Source organism: Theileria parva, assembly GCF_000165365.1.
Source record: "Theileria parva strain Muguga chromosome 3 map unlocalized ctg_530, whole genome shotgun sequence".
Classification (NCBI taxonomy): Eukaryota; Apicomplexa; class Aconoidasida; order Piroplasmida; family Theileriidae; genus Theileria; species Theileria parva.
In genome coordinates this window covers 1012655-1031148 of record NW_876245.1, presented here as the reverse complement: position 1 = coordinate 1031148, position 18494 = coordinate 1012655, and the positions used below count along the sequence as shown (strand labels likewise).

Here is an 18494-nt window from a genome sequence, read left to right as displayed (position 1 = left end):
GGAATCTTACACTTACACCACTACTCCGATAATTGCAAAATTGTAAATAATTTGTTAGAATTGTGAATAATTTGTTAATGGATGAAATGATCCATTTAATTCCTATTCTCCTCATCTTCATCATCGCATACTCCAAACTTCTCAATAAATTCTATTCCAGGTAATTCTCATATTAATATATTATTATATATATACCCCGAAAGGCAGCTAAAAACTAACATTTACCCTAGACTAACTATTTCCACTTATTTACCCTAAACTAACTATTTCCAGCTAAACCAACTTAATTTCCGCTTATTTACCCTGAACAAATACTATTAGTAAATGAGTAAACAAATATTGTATGTGATGGATTTGTAGAAAATTGGTCCATTTGGGCTGTGGATTAGTCTTGGCGAAGGTGAACGTGCCTTCAGTGCCTCTAAAATACATCATCCAGCTAATCGCAATTTTGTCAATAATTTCATGTTTTATCTTCCCGTTTCCGTTCTCCAGGAAGTTTGATTTCGGTATTATCACGTATAATCTCACCGTTCTGGTGTTTATTTGGCTCAATATTCCTCTCAGAATTTTATTGCCCATGTTCGTCGTCGATCCCATGGCATCCATCGTCGGCACTAACCTCAAAAGCCCTATCTGGATACACACCAAAACCGTGTCCACACTAACTATATTATCACGAGTTAACTATTTAACATAATCATTTATTATTTACTTAGTATATACAGAGTTAACATTGTGTAAATTGTGTAGATATATGGTACGTTGGCGTGTTTGGTATTTTCGTATGTGACGTTGTATTACATAGTGAATATGCATCACCGGGTACTGATGAGTGTGATTTTGGCGCTGACAGAGGGGGTCCTGGAGAAGAGCGATAATCTGGGCATAATCCTAGCCATCACAGCATACTACTTCTTCTCACAACACTACAACTATCCCATTAATCTTAATTTTATCAACTAACACTCTATACTATTTGTTATACTTCTTAACTATATACCCCTAGAGGGAGCTATTTTACTACTTAATTATATACCCCTAGAGGGAGCTATTTTACTACTTAATTATATACCCCTAGAGGGAGCTATTTTACTACTTAATTATATACCCCTAGAGGGAGCTACTTAACTATATATTTATAATACCACTTTACTATATATTATACTATTACTATATACAACATATTATATACAATATTATATATTATATGTATATACTCAAGTGTATAGTATGTATAATATATAATATATATGTAATCTATTTACTAAATTAATACTTATTTAAGCTTATTTATACATTAATTAACTCTTAAATAACTTAAATTAATGTCTTAAAATAGTTATTTAATACTATTAAGAGATGCTTTAATAAACCCTGTTAATAATTGGCTAGCTATAAGAACGTGTCTTGATAACACTAACTGAGTTATAAATAATATTGTTAAAAATGTATCAGCAAGTGATTCAGTTTGGATATCCGCAATTTCTCGCCATTATGAGAAATGGTAAGCCATTTGTAATAAGAAAAAATGGTTTACACGAGCAGTGGTACAGTGTCACTCACCTCAGATATGACATTGCCAAATTACTTTTCACAGATACTGATGACAGAGATTATAATTATGTTGAGAGTGACGTAGAATTGTATGAATTGATTGTTGTATTTACATTTGGGTTTAAGTGTAGGAAGGTCTGGTTTGACGGCAGATTATGCTGGACAATGCCGTCTAATGCTAAGGAATTTCCAAAATATTTAGCGTTTCACCTAAGATATAATCAAATGTATCTTATGTTCTCCAAATTGAGGATGGAGAGGTTAGATTTGGAGAATCCTCAGGTCGATGCTGGTGTAATTGAGCGTCCCGTGTCTCTAAAGAGAACAGTTCAATGTGACAATAGAATAGTTAAAGAGGCTAAAAGAGTGTGTAAAAGGAAGTCAAAAATGGCTAAAACTGTTATAGAGCCCGGTATAGGGGAGGTTGACGGTGGCTCCACAAGCCTCAATATGCCCAGGCAAACTGAACCACCCAGGATTGAGCCTATAGAGCAGCAATCTGAAAATTGTTCAATACCTCAAGAAATGACATTAGAAAGTTGTTATTTACCCAGTGAAGGGGTTAGAATTGATGTGCTGGGCAAGAATGACAGGGAGATACTAAGGCTGTTTCAGGAAAACTGGCACAAAATTATCTTATGTAACGGGTATAATTCTACTACTAATAATAACATTTATCGTTACAAGCTTGATAAAAAGTTCCTGAGCAAGAGATTTAGAAGGAATTGTGTCAGAGAACTTATTGAATCAATTGACTTCTACAAGGAACAGAAGATTATAGTCTTGGGAACTCTCACCAAGTTTAATCTGTACAAACTAGAAAACAATGAGTGGACCAAGAAAGAGTATGAGATTCCTCAGATAAAACTGCGCGGAAGGGGAAATTCCAGAAGATCTGCTACATTGTCCAGTGACCAGTATACTATTGAGTTAAGTATGGCAGGAGATACAATTCTCTTGGTATATAGAGTAAACGAGGGTATGAAATGTGTCAGGGTAAAGCTAGGAAATCGTCTCGTATGGAAGAATAATAATAAAGACCTATACTTTATCAAGACTTTGGTGTACAACCTTACAGATGGCGGTATATTGGTGGAGACTAACATCTTAATCAAGTGTACAAAGGTGAATAATAAATGGGTTAACAAACATCAAATTCCGTTTTATTTAAAGCATTACGCTGAGGACTTGGGTGGGTTAATTCCAATTTACATGGACAGTCTGATTCAAGAAACTAATAGACACAAATACTTACTTGAGTATCAAAATGTGAACTTTGACCTTATCAAGTACCGTGAGAACATTGTTTGGAGGCGTAATTTAGGAAAACCCCTGCCAAAGAGCTTAAGACTTTATGGTCACAGTTCTTTCTTCAAGTTTATCTTTGGATTTGATGGTAAATTTATAGAATATAAACTACAAGGGAATAGACTGACTGAGGAACACTATCCAATTCCACCAATCAGACTACTCACTGAAGATCTGGGTAACGTTGTCACACTAAGTTCTGAAGATTATAGTATGCAATTTTGTCCATTTAAACGTCCTAGATTTGTTTATACTCTCAAGAATGGAGTGTGTACCCTTGTTAAATATGCTGATAGAGTAATTTGGAACCGTAATCCCGGCGAGAAACCACTCTACATTGTTTATAGTCAAGAAACTGGAAGAATTGAAGTTATTTTCGAGGACAAAATTCTATTTGCCAATTCAAAAAATCCCAACTCTATTGTACAAACCATCAAAATTCCTCCTGAGCTAACCTTACACAAGAGAAATGAACAGGGCGAAACTGTACAACTCAGTCCTCTAGAGTACAGAGTACAGACATTTTATAAATCTGGATTGAGATACACGCGTAACAATGACGTCATTTGCACTGAAGTTAGACATAATAACAGAGTAGTCTGGAGCCACACTGATGGAGACCACAAACCCTTTTCATTCATCTACCGCTATCAAAGATTTAAGAAAATTACCGTCAAGTTCCACTATAAACCTTCAATACAGTATCAACTTCAAGAAGATCAATGGACTCTTAACTCTTAATCTAATTACTATACTATAGTATTTATAGTATAGTAAAATGGTAGTAATAATACTTAGGTATACTCAAGCCTAAACCCTTAATCTAGTCCAAAATACTACTCTACTATGTCATACAGTATATAATATATATACAATATACCATACTATCTACTATTACTACTATTACCATTCCTATTACTACTTAATATACTATATACTATATACCCCGAGAGGGAGCTAATAATATAAGGGTAGAGGGAGAGGGAGCTACTTTACTATATACTCTTAACTATATACCCCGAGAGGGAGCTATCTTATTATATACCCCCAGAGGGAGCTACTTTACTATAGTTAATTATATACCCCGAGAGGGAGCTGTTTAACTATACTACTCTACTACTGTTATATACACTGTATATAATATATATACTATATACTATATATATATATTGTATAGTATTAGGAGTATACTAGGGGATATTATATACTTTACTATACACTAAAATAACACTCATTTCAGTACTATTAAACACTTAACACTATTTAATACTGTTATTTATAGCATAATTAAACCCTGTAAACAGTATTACACCTCTTTGTATACAGCTAATTTACTAGCCTTAAACCCAGACACCTAATACCATATAATATATATACATAATACTATACTACAATACTACTACTATATATAGTGTGAATATTATTGATTAGCATCTTGTAGAGTTAGGATTTGTGAGAGCTCATTCTCTAGGAGTTCTGCCTTTAGATATTTGAACACTTTAGACTTGAGCTTCAAGTCCCTGGCGTCTACAAAGTCCCTGACTCTGACTCTGCAAACTCGTAGTAAATCCAGGGCTAAGCAGTTTTCCTGTAACGCTCTCAGCGCCTCTACCACCCGATTAGTCCTAGCAAAAACGTAAATCTCACCCAAACTCGAGCCGTCCACACGCAACACTCCACACTCACTCCTCCACCACACAATCATCCTCCTACACCATCGAATCACATATTTTATCCTAATTTCACACATTTCCACTGTCACATCAGTATCCTCAGTATCTCCAGTATCCTCAGTATCCTCAGTATCTCCAGTAGTATCATCTGACACACCAGTAATATGATTAGTATGTGATAGAAGACAAAGTTTCGTGTGCCAGAAGGCGTGTTTGGTGGTGATTAGCTTCCAGTGTGCGTAGCAATTTGCTAAAACCGTGCGATAATGTCTCCTTTGTACAATTTTGTACCGTATGTTATAATAGGCGTTGGCGTTTAGTATCCGGATCCCCCGGAGTGTCCGATCAAACTTCACATTACTCAATTTATACAACAGCAAATACATCTTCTCATTTCTCATAGTATTGTCCAGCTTTCTCTGAGTTTCCACCGTGTGGTATAGCGTACTGAGGAACCGTTTGGCACCCTCCTTTACACTATTCTCAAGAGTGGTTTGCACCAGAGTTCCCATTTTTTTGGTGAATAAAAGTAGTTTAAACGTGGTTAAACTTCTGTTCAAAACGCTTTGATTGTGTAACTGCTTGAGTTTGCAAATTGTGCCCAAAAGTGTAAGATAATAATTCTTGAGATTTAGGGCGTAATTATCTCTAATCTCCCGTTGGCACTGTAGTAAGTGCACTTTTTTCCTACAGTACCCAGACCAATACGCATAGTGTCTCCTCTTTATTCTCAGATTATTATACTGTGACGACTGCTCGGAGTTGTAATATTCTCTCATCCTGCACTCGTACGCCTCATACCACACGTTGTAATACTTCATTAACAATCCCCTACTCGTCCTGTAACATATTTGTCACTATTAACTAAGTTATTTTAGTAAATATTAAATACCTTTTGTTAATAGTGTTGTGGTGACAGTTTAACAATGATTTATAACTTGTATAATTATGCCACTGGCTGAAGAGTTTGTGTGTGAGTTGATATTTCTTGGCGGTTAGGACTGTGTTTAGTTTACTAATTCTATACCATCCCACCAGGACCCACTCTTTCAACAGAATATCAACGGTGTGTCTAATATTTTGACACATTTGTTCGTGTTTGGTATTCCTCAATGCTGTTGCGTTGAACCAAATTTTAAAGGATTTAAAGAGGATGCTGATTCTGCAAAACTCGCTTGCAACTCTTTTGATGCTGAGGTCGTCCATGACGTACGCGTGCCAGTGTGTAAATATCCTCCGTAACCACAGGATTCTGAGGATCGGGGCTGATGCCTGGGGGTTCCGCCTTAGAAACGACCAGTACCAATTTCTCACCTTTTCAACCAATTCCACTCCCGTACCCTCACTAATCACATAATTATAATATAATAATGTGTAGGGAACTGATTTTCTAGCAGTCACCACACTGTTTATGTGGTCGTAGAACCGTGTGTAGAGTTGCTCCTTAACACGTAATTTCTCATGTTTAAACTCTGTAGAAAGTTGTAACCAGTGGCTGAAGACGTTGGACTTCCTGAGCATTGCGTTGATTTGGCTGAAATTGTCCAGAAACTCCGAGTCGCACACACGCCTGGTAATCATCTGCGCAGTCAAATACCGCCAGGATTTTAATATTTTCGGCTTCCTCAATAATAAAAATCTTAGGTTTATTAGTTTCCACACGGGTAGTTTACGTAATATTTCAGTAATACTATTGTTACTTAGCTGCTGCATGGATAGTTGCTGCATGAAGAGTTGCTGCAGTAGCTCTGACACTGGGAGTGGTATATCACTCATACCAGTGGTTACATTTGTTGAGATAAATGAAAGAGTTAACTGGTATAGTAAGGCTTTATTGTTCTTTCTGAACTCTGTCAGCTGATCCGTGTTAATAGTGTTGAGAAGTGAGTTGATGAGGTCGTCGTCGGATAGTTCATAGTACAAATCGTAGGTATAGTGAAATCTTGTATTTAACGTTAATAAATACAGTGTGAACACTAGTAACTCACTCTTCAAAGGGGTCACAAATAGCCTAAGCCCCGTCATACTTTGGTCAGAGGAGCGTAGGAGTAAATTGGTCAGTTCACTGACTAGCGCGTTTTTACGGTTAGAATTGGTTGTTATTATGTGTTCCATTCTCTTGAAGATGGTCTTCTTCAGGTATTTCTCATAGCTCAGACACAATGTTTCTATAAATGCGTTACGGAGCTTGTACTGTACAGGGCATATCTAACCCACAAGAATACTTAATTATACCCCAAGAATACTTAACTATATACCCCGAGAGGGAGCTATCTTAAGTATATACTCTTAGATATACCCCGAGAGGGAGCTATCTTAAGTATATACTCTTAGATATACCCCAAGAGGGAGCTAAATTAACTGTATATCCCTAGAATACCTAGAATTATATACCCCGAGAGGGAGCTACTATTCTTAGGGGAGAGAGAGCTAGTTAACTATACCCCTAGAGGGAGCTAATTAACTATATACTCTTAGAATACCTAACTATAGCTTAAAATTACCTAACTATACCCTAGGAATATTTAACTGTAGGACATACGTTGTATATGATTAAGATGTTGTGACTTTTGAATAGCCTGTTTTAAGACCTTGAATAGGGATTTTTTGAGTGTTAAATCCCTTAAGTTATTAAACTTTATGAGTAAATTTTCATACCTCCGGAGCCTCTCAGAGTATAATTTTACCAACTCGTTAAAAGCATTTGACAGTAAATATCTTTTATAACTTATCGTAGCCAGGGTCAGTTTATCCCTTTTCTCACATCTTCTAATGGCGTTTGACGATAGTATCGACATTACTCTACGGTACAACACACTCTTACAATACCTCTCACACTTTCTCTTGTTCATATCCTCTCTCAGTTTACTCTTATAATTATTGTATAACAATTGTAATGTTATTTTCTTGGAGGTAATGTCTACGGTGGTGACTAAGTTGTGAAGTAACTTTTTTCTCAACTTTATGCTGGTGTAGGAGTGTGTAAGTTTGTGGTAGTAAAGTTGTAAAAGCTTAGTATCAACTTCACGTTTCAATAACTCAAATTTCTTCCTCAGTAACTTCTTATCCACACCGTACCTCCGCCTACAACATTATACAATGTGTAGATTACAGGAGATAAGTAAATAGATTGGTGATACCAATGGTGTAGGGATTTGGATTTGAGTTTGTAGTGGTAGAATTGAGTGGAGAGTTTGTATAATGAGGCGAATCGCCAAATGTCAAATATCTTCTCCATCCTCATACGCCTCATACTCTTACACAGCTTGTCCTCCAACTACACATTCATACAGTAATAATTAAATAAGACACCGTAATATTTAAATAAGACACAAAGTGTGTAAATGTGTAAAGTGTGTAAAATGTGTGTAAAATGTGTAAACTAACTAAAAATGTGTAAGAATGTGTAAGAATGTGTAAACTAACTAAAAATGTGTAAACTAACTAAGAATGTGTAAGAATGTGTAAGAATGTGTAAAATGTGTAAACTAACTAAAAATGTGTAAACTAACTAAGAATGTGTAAGAATGTGTAAGAAGTTACTTTAAGGGAGTAATGATAGAAGTGTGTGAGAGAGTGTAGGAAATTGGATTTGGAGCGTTTGACGATGAAAACGTCGAGTAAGTAAACACCAATTCTTCTATTATACACCTTACACATACCATTCAACACCATACACTTCAAATACCTACAACAATCATCAGTACCATGTATATAATTCTAGGCATATAGTTAAATAGCTCCCTCTTGGGGTATATAGTTAAGCAGCTCCCTCTAGGGGTACATAATTCTAGGTATTCTAGGTATAGTAGTTAAGTAGCTCCCTCTAGGGGTACATAATTCTAGGTATTCTAGGTATAGTAGTTAAGTAGCTCCCTCTAGGGGTACATAATTCTAGGTATTCTAGGTATAGTAGTTAAGTAGCTCCCTCTAGGGGTACATAATTCTAGGTATTCTAGGTATAGTAGTTAAGTAGCTCCCTCTAGGGGTACATAATTCTAGGTATTCTAGGTATAGTAGTTAAGTAGCTCCCTCTAGGGGTACATAATTAAGTAGCTCCCTCTAGGGGTATATAGTTAAACAGCTCCCTCTAGGGGTATAGTAAGATAGCTCCCTCTTGGGGTATATAATTAATTATCTCCCTCTAGGGGTATAGTTAAGGTATTATATCTACTACTAACTGGGCAAACTATATAACTGTGTGGTTACTTGTTATAATTGTTGTTGATATCTTCTTTGCAGAGTTGTAATCTTTTATACTTTTTACTCAGGCTACTCCACGGCCTCAACACGTTATTCACCACATTCTTCTCCATCAAACACACCACACGCATCAACTACAAACATCATCACACTATTATCACACTACTTATTACACCATAATTACACTACTTATCACAATATTATTACAGTATAAATAATTAAAGGGGTTGAAAATTACTTTGAGAATCTTGTTGGTCCTGAGTGTTAGAAGTTGTTGGAAGAGCTTGAAATACTTTGAGTTGATCAGGGTCTGGTGGAACAGCTTGGCCTTAACTTCATTCTCCCGCATGGTAGTCCGGTTTAGTGTGTGTAAACGCCACTGATACAACAACTCCCGCATCCCAAATATCTCAGCCTCATCCATCATCTCACTCAACCTAATCCTCCTAACCATATTCTCACACAATTTACCATATTATTTACCATAGTAATATTTAACCATATAGTTAACTGTACTAATATTCAACTATAGTAATAAGTAACCATATAGTTAACTGTATAAGTAACTGTAGTAATATTTAACCATAGTAATAGTTGACCATAGTAGTTAATTAACAGTAGTAATAGTTGACCATAGTAGTTAATTAACAGTAGTAATAATTAACCATAGTAATAATTAACCATATAAGTAACTGTAGTAATAAGTAACTGTAGTAATAATTAACCATAGTAATAATTAACTGTAGTAATAATTAACCATAGTAATAATTAACCATAGTAATAATTAACTACAGTAATAATTAACCATAGTAATAGTATAGTAATAATTAACTACAGTAATAATTAACTACAGTAATAATTAACTACAGTAATAATTAACTACAGTAATAGTATAGTAGCATTTAACTATAGTAGCATTTAACTATAATAGCATTTATCTATAATAGCATTTATCTATAGTAGTAGTTAAGTAACTATAGTAGTATTACAGTATTTAACAGTAGTAATAAGTAACCATATAAGTGACAGTAGTAATAGTTGACAGTAGTAATAAGTAACAGTAGTAATAAGTGACAGTAGTAATATTTAACTATAGTAGAAGTTAAGCAACAGTAGTAATAAGTGACAGAGTAGAGTTGTAGAATACTTGTGAGCGATGAGAAAGGATTTGTAGACCAACTGATTGTAATGTTTCCTGCTCAACATCAACGACAACGTCTCCATTATCGATTCCCTCACCAAATCCTACACCATCCACATTGTCAACATATTTACATAGTCAACTTATTTACATAGTCAACTTATTTACATAGTTATCTTATTTACATAGTTATCTTATTTACATAGTTATCTTATTTACATAGTTATCTTATTTACATAGTTATCTTATTTACATAGTTATCTTATTTACATAGTTAACATAGTTAATTAGTGATTAGATACGTAATATTGTAAGGTAAAGGATTTAAAGGCTTTACGCATTAGCTTGATGTCATTTGGGTGTAAATTCCGTACCTCCAACTCAGCATAATTCGACATCTAATCCACCAATCATCATCCAACCAATCAATCAACTAATTAACTAACCAATTAAATAATTAACTAAATAAATAAATTAACTAAATTAAAATAGATTAAAGGGGAGGAATAGGAAAAATACGTTGAAGAGAGAGTTTGCGATTTGGGAGTGTGGAATTTCGAAGAAGTTAAGTGTGGAGTCTTCGGTGTGAGAGTAGTGATCACTCATGGTGTAATTCGTGTCGTCAAAGCCCAAAACACTCATCGCCACTCACACATAACATCAGACCAATTTTCAACCAATCAACCAATTAATAATTAATAAATTGTTAATAAATTTTAAAATATTAATTTTAAATTATAATTGAAATAAATAAATTATTAATTTTCAAGGGGGAGTCACTTCATAACTTCTGACAATATTTGGCAAATTCCGTAAAATTTGTAAATTCCGTAAATTCTCTAAATTCCGTAAATTAATGTAAAATATAATAAATTATGTGTAAAAATGTGTAGAATATGTATTTGCTGAGGGTAAATAAACGGATTTTAACTTCCGTCATCAACTCTAAAAATTTTAACTCTTTTTTCTTGAGAAACCGCAGATTCCACAGTAAATCCACAGCCAGCAGCGGTTCCGGAGTCGCCAACAACTCTACCCCTGACACTACTGATGCTACTGACACCACTGGTACATCTGACACCCCGGGTACGGATAAGAGAACCTTTTTATGGCAGCTGAAGGTGATTTCAATCGTAACCTTCGTCCTCGGCTCCTCCTACCTCTCCTACACCTTCTTCTCCAACCGTATCAACTACACTATTTACCACTTTTTTACTCCTATTTTACTCTTATTTTACTCCTATTTTACTCCTATTTTACTCTAAATTACTCTTATTTTACTCTTATTTTACTCTTATTTTAGGGTTATTTTAGCTTAATTTTAGCTATTTTAGGGCATTGTTAGGGCATATTTTAAGCTTATTTTAGTAGTAATTTAGACTTAATTAGGCTTATTTAGGCTATTTTAGTAGTAATTTAGGCTATTTTAGTAGTAATTTAGGCTATTTTAGTAGTAATTTAGGCATATTTTAGTACCATTTAGGCTATTTTAGTACCATTTAGGCTATTTTAGTAGTAATTTAGGCATATTTAGAGTATTTTAGGGCATATTTAGAGTATTTTAGGGCATATTTAGAGTATTTTAGGGTTATTTTGCCATTTTTAGGGTTATTTTAGTAGTATTTTAGGGTTATTTTAGTAGTAATTTAGGCTTATTTTAGCTGTATTTTAGCCTTAATTACCCTTATTTTACCCTTATTTTAGCTTATTTTACCCATAGTTAATAATAATTGGTGTAGAAATGGACGTGGAGCGTACGAGGATGAAGTTGAGTGTGAATTGGGACTCGTTGTTCTACGGTAACAAACTATCCCAGAAACACAAAGCCTTTCTCAACTCACGTTACAGCAATTCGCTGTCCCCCGATTTAAACACGGGACTTGTTACTTATTTCTTCCACATAGAACACAGTAAAGGTACTCTTACTATTCACCACGTAATAATAATGTAAAGAGTATAATAATGTAAAGAGTATAATAATGTAATTAGTATAATAATGGTGTAGAGACTGGATTTAGAAGATCTGACGCTGTGGAATTGCTGTCACAAGTTGGCATTGATGACAAGAATAAAACAGTACAAAAGTTCATCAAAAACGCGAAAGCCGATTCCCACGTATCTTTTACTCTGTTTAGTCAACTATTTACCTTTTCACTGAGTTAATTTGTAGGAGGACAAAATGCAGTGTGGCTGCACGTTGGACGAGTTTGGGCGTTTAGTTGAGTCGTTGGTACTTGAGCAAAGATTACAATCAAATAACAATTTTGAATCGGAGCTAACACACAAACTCACACAGATCAACTCCGACGTAATTTTTACCCAGCTTAATTATTATTAGAGAATGGAGGATGTGGGTTGGGATATGAAGAATGTGAGTTGGGAGATTGGCAATTCTGTGGTAACAGAGCCTGCAAGGGAAATGTCCAATGAAATTCTAAAGTATAACAAATCCCACTGGGAGGATGAGGAGGTGGAGGAGTTGGAGTCTGAGTTGGCGAGAAATATGAAGTTGAGGCTGAAATTGGAGGAGTTATCGAGGAGGAGAAGGTTAAGTGACGAGGAACGGAAAAGATTAACAAGTGTCAATAATGAAATTGTACTAATCAACAGTGAATTACACAAACTCAAATACCACAAACGGAAATTACTACTCATATAATATTCTCTCAATTTACTATTTTTAGCTCTATTTTAGGGTTATTTTAGGGTTAATTTAGGCATTTTAGGGTTATTTTACCTTTATTTTAGTCATAATTTACCCATATTTTAGACATTTTAGTAGTTATTTAGGGTTATTTTTAGTTATTTTAGCTGTATTTTAGAGGTATTTTAGGGCTAATTTAGCTTAATTTTGTACTATTTTAGTCATATTTTAGACCTACTCAAGGCTCTTTTTACTCTTAGTTTATACATAATTTTAGTATATTTTAGTCATAAAATAGTCATTTTGGGATAATTAATGTTAATTTCTGGTTGATTACACATTTTGGCGTATTTAAGTGTTATTTTAGTCATATTTAAGTGTTATTTTAGTCATATTTAAGTGTTATTTTAGGCATATTTAAGTGTTATTTTAGTCATATTTAAGTGTTATTTTAGTCATATTTAAGTGTTATTTTAGGCTAATTTTACACATTTTAAGCATATTTTAGTCAAATTTTACTTTATATTTCAATTTAAAATAGTTTATACATTGATTTAGATTGGGGGTTAAATGTTTTTCGATAAAGCTGGGTGACAGGTTAATATATAACCACGTGTGTGACCAGTGGCTAGGGTTCATCCGGGGCATTTTCCTGGACCTTGTAAATAATAAATTATACATAATGGATTTAACTGGTGAGAGGAAAGATCTGGACATTAAAGATATCAGATGATAAACACTCAAATCTGAGCCTAAAAAATTTCCAACACATAAAGGACCCATCTACTCCGCTATTTATCCCATGTAATTTCTTACTCAATGTTATTCACTATATAGTATAGAGTAAATAAGTGGTACCTATGGTATACAGTATGAAAATGTGTAAGAAAAATAAAATTGTATGTGAATGGAGTAATCTCTGAATATTATCCAAATGATTAAGTTTATTAATTTTAAATTAATATTTGCCAAATGGATGAATTTGGTTTAAATCCCCCATAGAATTATTCTGGTTCAAATTTATTACCAATAATTCTTCCGGAATTTGGTCTATTTGGCATTTTAATCTTTTCTATACCAGTTGGTATTTTTGATTTTAACAAATTGGATTAATAAGAATTTTATTATTGGGAGTAAAAATGCTGGAGCAAGTACGTCCGCTTGTCTTTGACGATAATGTTTTAAAAGCGGATAAGGAACGGTTTGTAACGGTTTATCATGTCGAGGAACCGAACCCGGAATCGCCCGGTCCTTACCCCCTCGCCAGTTTTTTACTACTCCTACCCAGGCTTGGAACGAGGTTTTCCACCTTCAAGTCAGATTTTTTCCCGAATACTGAGGCTAATTTGAGGGTCGAGGATGGTGAAGTAATGACTGAGTATGCTGGATTTTCGGATAAAAAAGACTGGTGCTCTTCAGTATTAACACTGTGGACTCCTCAGGAAGGCTTGTACAAAAGGTTTTACCTTAATTTTAAGGATAAAGATGAGTTGAAGGTGGTACAACTGGATACTATGGATGAGCTAGTAGAACTTACTAGAAAATATGCTAAACCTGAAGTAGTTCAAGTGTTAAAAAATAGATTACCAGCACACGAATTTACTCAAAAGCTATTAGAAGCCTATAGACATTAATGAACAGGAATTAAGTTTAATGATGAACGGTGATGAATTTAGATTATTTGGAACTTTTGAATCGTGAAAATTTGTACTCCAATTGGATTACGCGGGTGTCAGTTTGAAATCGTAATTTGTGATGTTCACAATACTAATTTACACCCAAATTCCTACATATTATATTATATATAGTACATTACGTATAGTATTTAGCAGTAGTATATTACCTATAGTATATTATGTATAGTAATTAGCATCAGTGTATTATGTATAGTAATTAGCAGTAGTATATTAAGTATAGTAATTAGCATCAGTGTATTATGTGAAGGTAACTGAGTACTCTTGACATCTGGAATCAGTTGTGAGGGTTTAGAGACGGGAAAACAGGTGAGTAACCAATGATTGAGATTGTTAATTGTTCTTTGGTCTCCAATCGCAATTGTCTTATTCCCATTGATTGTTTTTTGAAGTATTTTTCCAGGCTTAACCCAGTCATTCACATATCCCACCATACTCAAATTCTCCATTGTGTTCTCTTTAAACACTAATCTCATAGTGTTTCTCTTGAGATTGAATAATTGGAAAGGTATTCTGTGAAAAGGATCTGCACGGTAATTCCATAACAATTTGTCACCGTTCTCCAAGTGGTAGCAGAGGAAGTTCAGAAATATCCTGAAAATTAGACCGGATAACTCTGTTGAACACTGGGAGACTTTGGTTAACTTGATATTCAAGTCGTAGAATTCCAAATTGTCAAGGTTGTGTCTAGTGTGTGTTATGTCGTCCCACTCAGATTCAGGTGTAATTCTATTGTATAGAACAGGTTTCCCATTCTTGGTCTCAGCTTTATACTGTAATTCCGCAGCCATATTTAACAATATTAGTATTATTTTGAGTGTTTCGGAGGGGTTAGTAAGAGGTTTGTAGGTTAGTCTATTCTTACCAATACATACAAATTTAGTAATTTAGGAGTTAATTCTACTGTAAATAACTTGTAAATATGATTACTATACTATTACTGCACTATATTAATTATATACTACAGTATTACTAATACACTTATTATACACCTACCACTATACATATACTAATAATATGTAGTATATTATACACAGTATAGTATATAGTATATATAGTATAGTATTACGTGTCTGGGTTTAAGAGTACAGTACAGTATTTATCTAGTATTAAAGGTATACAGTAAAGTAGCTCCCTCTCCCTATGATAGTTATGTAGCTCCCTCTCCCTTTATAGTTCTGTAGCTCCCTTTAGGGGTATAGTAAGATAGCTCCCTCTGGGGGTATAGTTAAGAGTATAATAGTATAGTATAGTATTATTTACTATATAAAGTAAAAGTAATTAGTGAGATTAATGTTGAAAGAGGCACTTGGGACACTGATGTAGGTCTTGGTGTATGTATTTATCGCAGTGTTGGCAGAATAACCCGCCACAGTCCTGACACTCGTAACCACTCTCAACTCTCAAATTACATCCCACACAGTCCATCCCACCTTCAACCTATTATTCATATTAGTTCCCAAATTACGAGTTGACTAAGTTATAAAGTGAAAAATACGTGATGAAAGGGTTTTGGAGGTATGAGATGATGAAATGCTCTTGATATGTCAGGCGGTGATACCATAAATATACCACATCCCTATACACTCTATAGTAATAACACAGCGTATGATTAACTCATAACCAAGGACACATAGATAAATAAGTACACTGGGATAACTAAGTAGAGAATTGTGTGACTAAGTAAAGATTGTGAGCGTTTGCAAGCACCGTAACGGAGTAACTAACCTGACATTTGGTGGGGATATAGCAAGAGTTGGAATGACATTGAGGACAAATGTAAACAGTATTAACAACTTTGTTATGACAGCAGCATAGGGATACTGATGTACCCCGCTTCATCGGTGGAAATGACACCTTTATCAGTATCGGCTCCATCCAGCTCTTCCTAATAAACTTATACAGTAATATTACAGTTAATAGTTGAATAAGTTAATAGTGTAAATAATACCACGGAGGAGGAATTGTGAGATTATTGAAAAGTAGTTTTAGGTGGTTGACGTCACGTGCCACTGAGTAATTACCGCCAGTCTCCTTACATATGTTCTAAACATTACACAATTTATTAATGTCAAATTTAACAAAATTTAATTGTAAAAAATGGGATTTTGGAAATAATGTCAAAAGTTGATCGGGCTACGATTTACCGAGGAAATTTTCTATCAATTCTGCTGCTTCAACCACTTATTTACCAAATTTTAATTGTAAAAAGTAAAATAAATACCAAAAAGGTTGCAAATTGAGAAATAATGGGGATACGTAACTAGTATAGATATGAGGAACTAGTAACCAAAGGGGCCAAAGAGAGTCCCACTGGGGTGGATAACTCTGTGGTAAAATGACTAATAAATAACTGGTCCCGTTGGACCTCACACCGTAACGCAGTAAGGCTACCTTGAGAATATAAAGTTCTGGAGAGAGTGAGATGGAATTAACGGTGATAAAATTCTGTTTGAGTTGATCGAGAGTGAGTAAAATGTTCCCAGGGTCAAGTGTCCTGTTCGAACCAAATATGACCAAAATCTCCCTCGTACTATAATACGGTAAATCACACATTATCTTCATACACATCTGTAATACACATTAATAACAATAATAGTAACAACTTTGTTAACTCATAACAACTGTAAACATGAGTAGAGAATACTTCTAGGCCGTTTTGAAGTGATGAGGACCCTTCGGGTCCGTCTTTGAGTACGCTGGAGAGTAGTTCCATTTGCTCGTTAGGGTTAGTACCAAATTGTGTTATCACATTACAAATCTTATTCCTCATCACCACTATACCAACCTGAGTTATCGGACCACTCGAATACAATTCCCCCAAAAACTCCTGTCACATTAAGTCAATAGTAGTGTAATTAGTTAGTTGAATCTGTGTAACTATTGTAATCTGGGTAAATTGTGTAATCTGAGTAAACTGTGTGGAAGGTACTTTGAGTGAGTTGAAAGCGCAGTAGAGTCGGTCGGGTTTAAAGTCCATCTCATGCATCTGCTCGCTCATATCAAATAATATCATTATACTCCTACAACTCTTTTAACACTAAGTATAGAGTACTAAGTAACTGTGTAAAATGTGTAAATAAGACACGTTAGTGTCGAAATAAGACACAGTAATGTGTAAAATACTGTAAATAGTGTGTAAGAGTGTAAATAGTGTGTAAAAATGTGTAAACTAAATAAAAATGTGTAAAATGTGTAAAAATGTGTAAACTAAATAAAAATGTGTAAAATGTGTAAAAATGTGTAAACTAAATAAAAATGTGTAAAATGTGTAAAAATGTGTAAACTAAATAAAAATGTGTAAAATGTGTAAAAATGTGTAAACTAAATAAAAATGTGTAAAATGTGTAAAAATGTGTAAAAATGTGTAAGAATGTGTAAAATACTATAAAAGATGTGTAAATAAGTGTGAGCGGTAGCAAGCTCCGTAACGGACCTAATAATCCCCCGTTTGTATATGAGGTTAAGATTATGTTGTTTTAAGTTATTCTGATACTCCAGATCAAACTCCTGATATAGCCTCGTCTGAGGCTTTATAAACTGTAACACACCATCCTTCTCCACCAGTTGCTCCCATGATTTATCCACATCTACAATTATTATTCTACGTATTATTTATTTAGTTAGGAGTTGTTAGGTAATTAAGAGGTTAGGTAATCCCCGGGATTGTACTATCTAGAACTAGAGGCATCTACTATAGTCAAATTCTTAAGCTTTTATATATCCAACTATATTTTAACCATACATATTTTAGATATACATATTTAGCCATAGGTATTTTAGGGTATTGAGTTATTTAGGGTTAGGGTATTAGTATTTTAGGGTTTAGGTAAGTCCCCTTAGGGGATTATCCTGACTGTTTAGGTTATTTAGCTATTTTTATCAGGGTTTAGGAGTTTTCTTACTCCCCTAAGAGTATTATTCCTGTCAATTCAACTGGATAACAAGTTAACTCTATAGTTATTTCCCGGGGTTTCGAACCCGGTACCTCCAGGTACCAGTAAATAATACTAATCCACCGTACTACTAACTATACTGCTAGGGATCGTATTATTTATTGATATATTACATTATATAGTTAAGAATATTAACTATATACGTAATGTTGTAGGAATCTTAGGTATGGTAATGGTAATGGAGAGTTACCTAATTCCCAGGCGTATTGTTGATAAGCTTCATCTTCAGTATTATTGTTTATCTCCGTATTCTGCTCATACTCCGTTAACAACTCCTCCAACACATACTTATTCACACTTCCACACATTAACACTATC

At 34.3% G+C, this 18494-nt stretch overlaps 6 protein-coding genes across 6 annotated transcripts; 3 read left to right on the top strand and 3 right to left on the bottom strand.

Annotated features, from left to right (window-relative positions):
- Positions 1–77: 77 nt before the first annotated feature.
- Positions 78–811, top strand: TpMuguga_03g00486 (putative integral membrane protein; the record flags this gene model as incomplete). The annotated part of the gene is made up of 3 exons (XM_758420.1): positions 78–160; positions 361–655; positions 809–811. The coding sequence occupies 3 exons, from the start codon at positions 78–80 to the stop codon at positions 809–811; spliced, it is 381 nt and encodes a 126-aa protein (XP_763513.1).
- A 638-nt stretch (positions 812–1449) lies between these two features.
- Positions 1450–3606, top strand: TpMuguga_03g00485 (uncharacterized protein; the record flags this gene model as incomplete). The annotated part of the gene is made up of 1 exon (XM_758419.1): positions 1450–3606. One exon carries the CDS (start codon positions 1450–1452, stop codon positions 3604–3606), a length of 2157 nt encoding a protein of 718 aa, XP_763512.1.
- Positions 3607–4271: 665 nt separating this feature from the next.
- Positions 4272–10663, bottom strand: TpMuguga_03g00484 (uncharacterized protein). The gene is made up of 10 exons (XM_061305708.1): positions 10402–10663; positions 10185–10280; positions 9889–9986; positions 8980–9187; positions 8748–8875; positions 8082–8226; positions 7679–7815; positions 7081–7622; positions 5431–6706; positions 4272–5378 (listed from the first exon to the last, which is right to left on the bottom strand). The coding sequence occupies exons 1-10, from the start codon at positions 10522–10524 to the stop codon at positions 4286–4288; spliced, it is 3846 nt and encodes a 1281-aa protein (XP_061161041.1). The 5' UTR covers positions 10525–10663; the 3' UTR covers positions 4272–4285.
- Positions 10417–12541, top strand: TpMuguga_03g00483 (putative integral membrane protein; the record flags this gene model as incomplete). Its single annotated transcript, XM_758417.2, has 6 exons — positions 10417–10740; positions 10776–11067; positions 11622–11798; positions 11888–11997; positions 12053–12190; positions 12221–12541. Exons 2-6 carry the CDS (start codon positions 10779–10781, stop codon positions 12539–12541), a joined length of 1035 nt encoding a protein of 344 aa, XP_763510.1. The 5' UTR covers positions 10417–10740; positions 10776–10778.
- Positions 12542–14369: 1828 nt separating this feature from the next.
- On the bottom strand, positions 14370–15011 carry TpMuguga_03g00482 (putative integral membrane protein; the record flags this gene model as incomplete). The annotated part of the gene is made up of 1 exon (XM_758416.1): positions 14370–15011. The coding sequence occupies one exon, from the start codon at positions 15009–15011 to the stop codon at positions 14370–14372; it is 642 nt and encodes a 213-aa protein (XP_763509.1).
- Positions 15012–15504: 493 nt separating this feature from the next.
- Positions 15505–18484, bottom strand: SSL1 (Ssl1-like family protein; the record flags this gene model as incomplete). The annotated part of the gene is made up of 9 exons (XM_061305707.1): positions 15505–15660; positions 15719–15799; positions 15949–16108; positions 16172–16266; positions 16615–16791; positions 16868–17050; positions 17153–17243; positions 17657–17810; positions 18367–18484. The coding sequence occupies 9 exons, from the start codon at positions 18482–18484 to the stop codon at positions 15511–15513; spliced, it is 1209 nt and encodes a 402-aa protein (XP_061161040.1). The 3' UTR covers positions 15505–15510.
- Positions 18485–18494: the final 10 nt, after the last annotated feature.

Bases quoted from the DNA above. Each gene is read 5' to 3' on its own strand.
- TpMuguga_03g00484 (XM_061305708.1), bottom strand. From the start codon at position 10,524: ATGAGTGTTTTGGGCTTTGACGACACGAATTACACCATGAGTGATCAC. The intron at 8,876-8,979 runs GTAATTTTCAAC...TGATGTTTGTAG, and splicing joins GGACCAACAAGATTCTCAAA to TTGATGCGTGTGGTGTGTTT. The intron at 6,707-7,080 runs GTATGTCCTACA...ACGCATTTATAG, and splicing joins ACATCTTAATCATATACAAC to AAACATTGTGTCTGAGCTAT.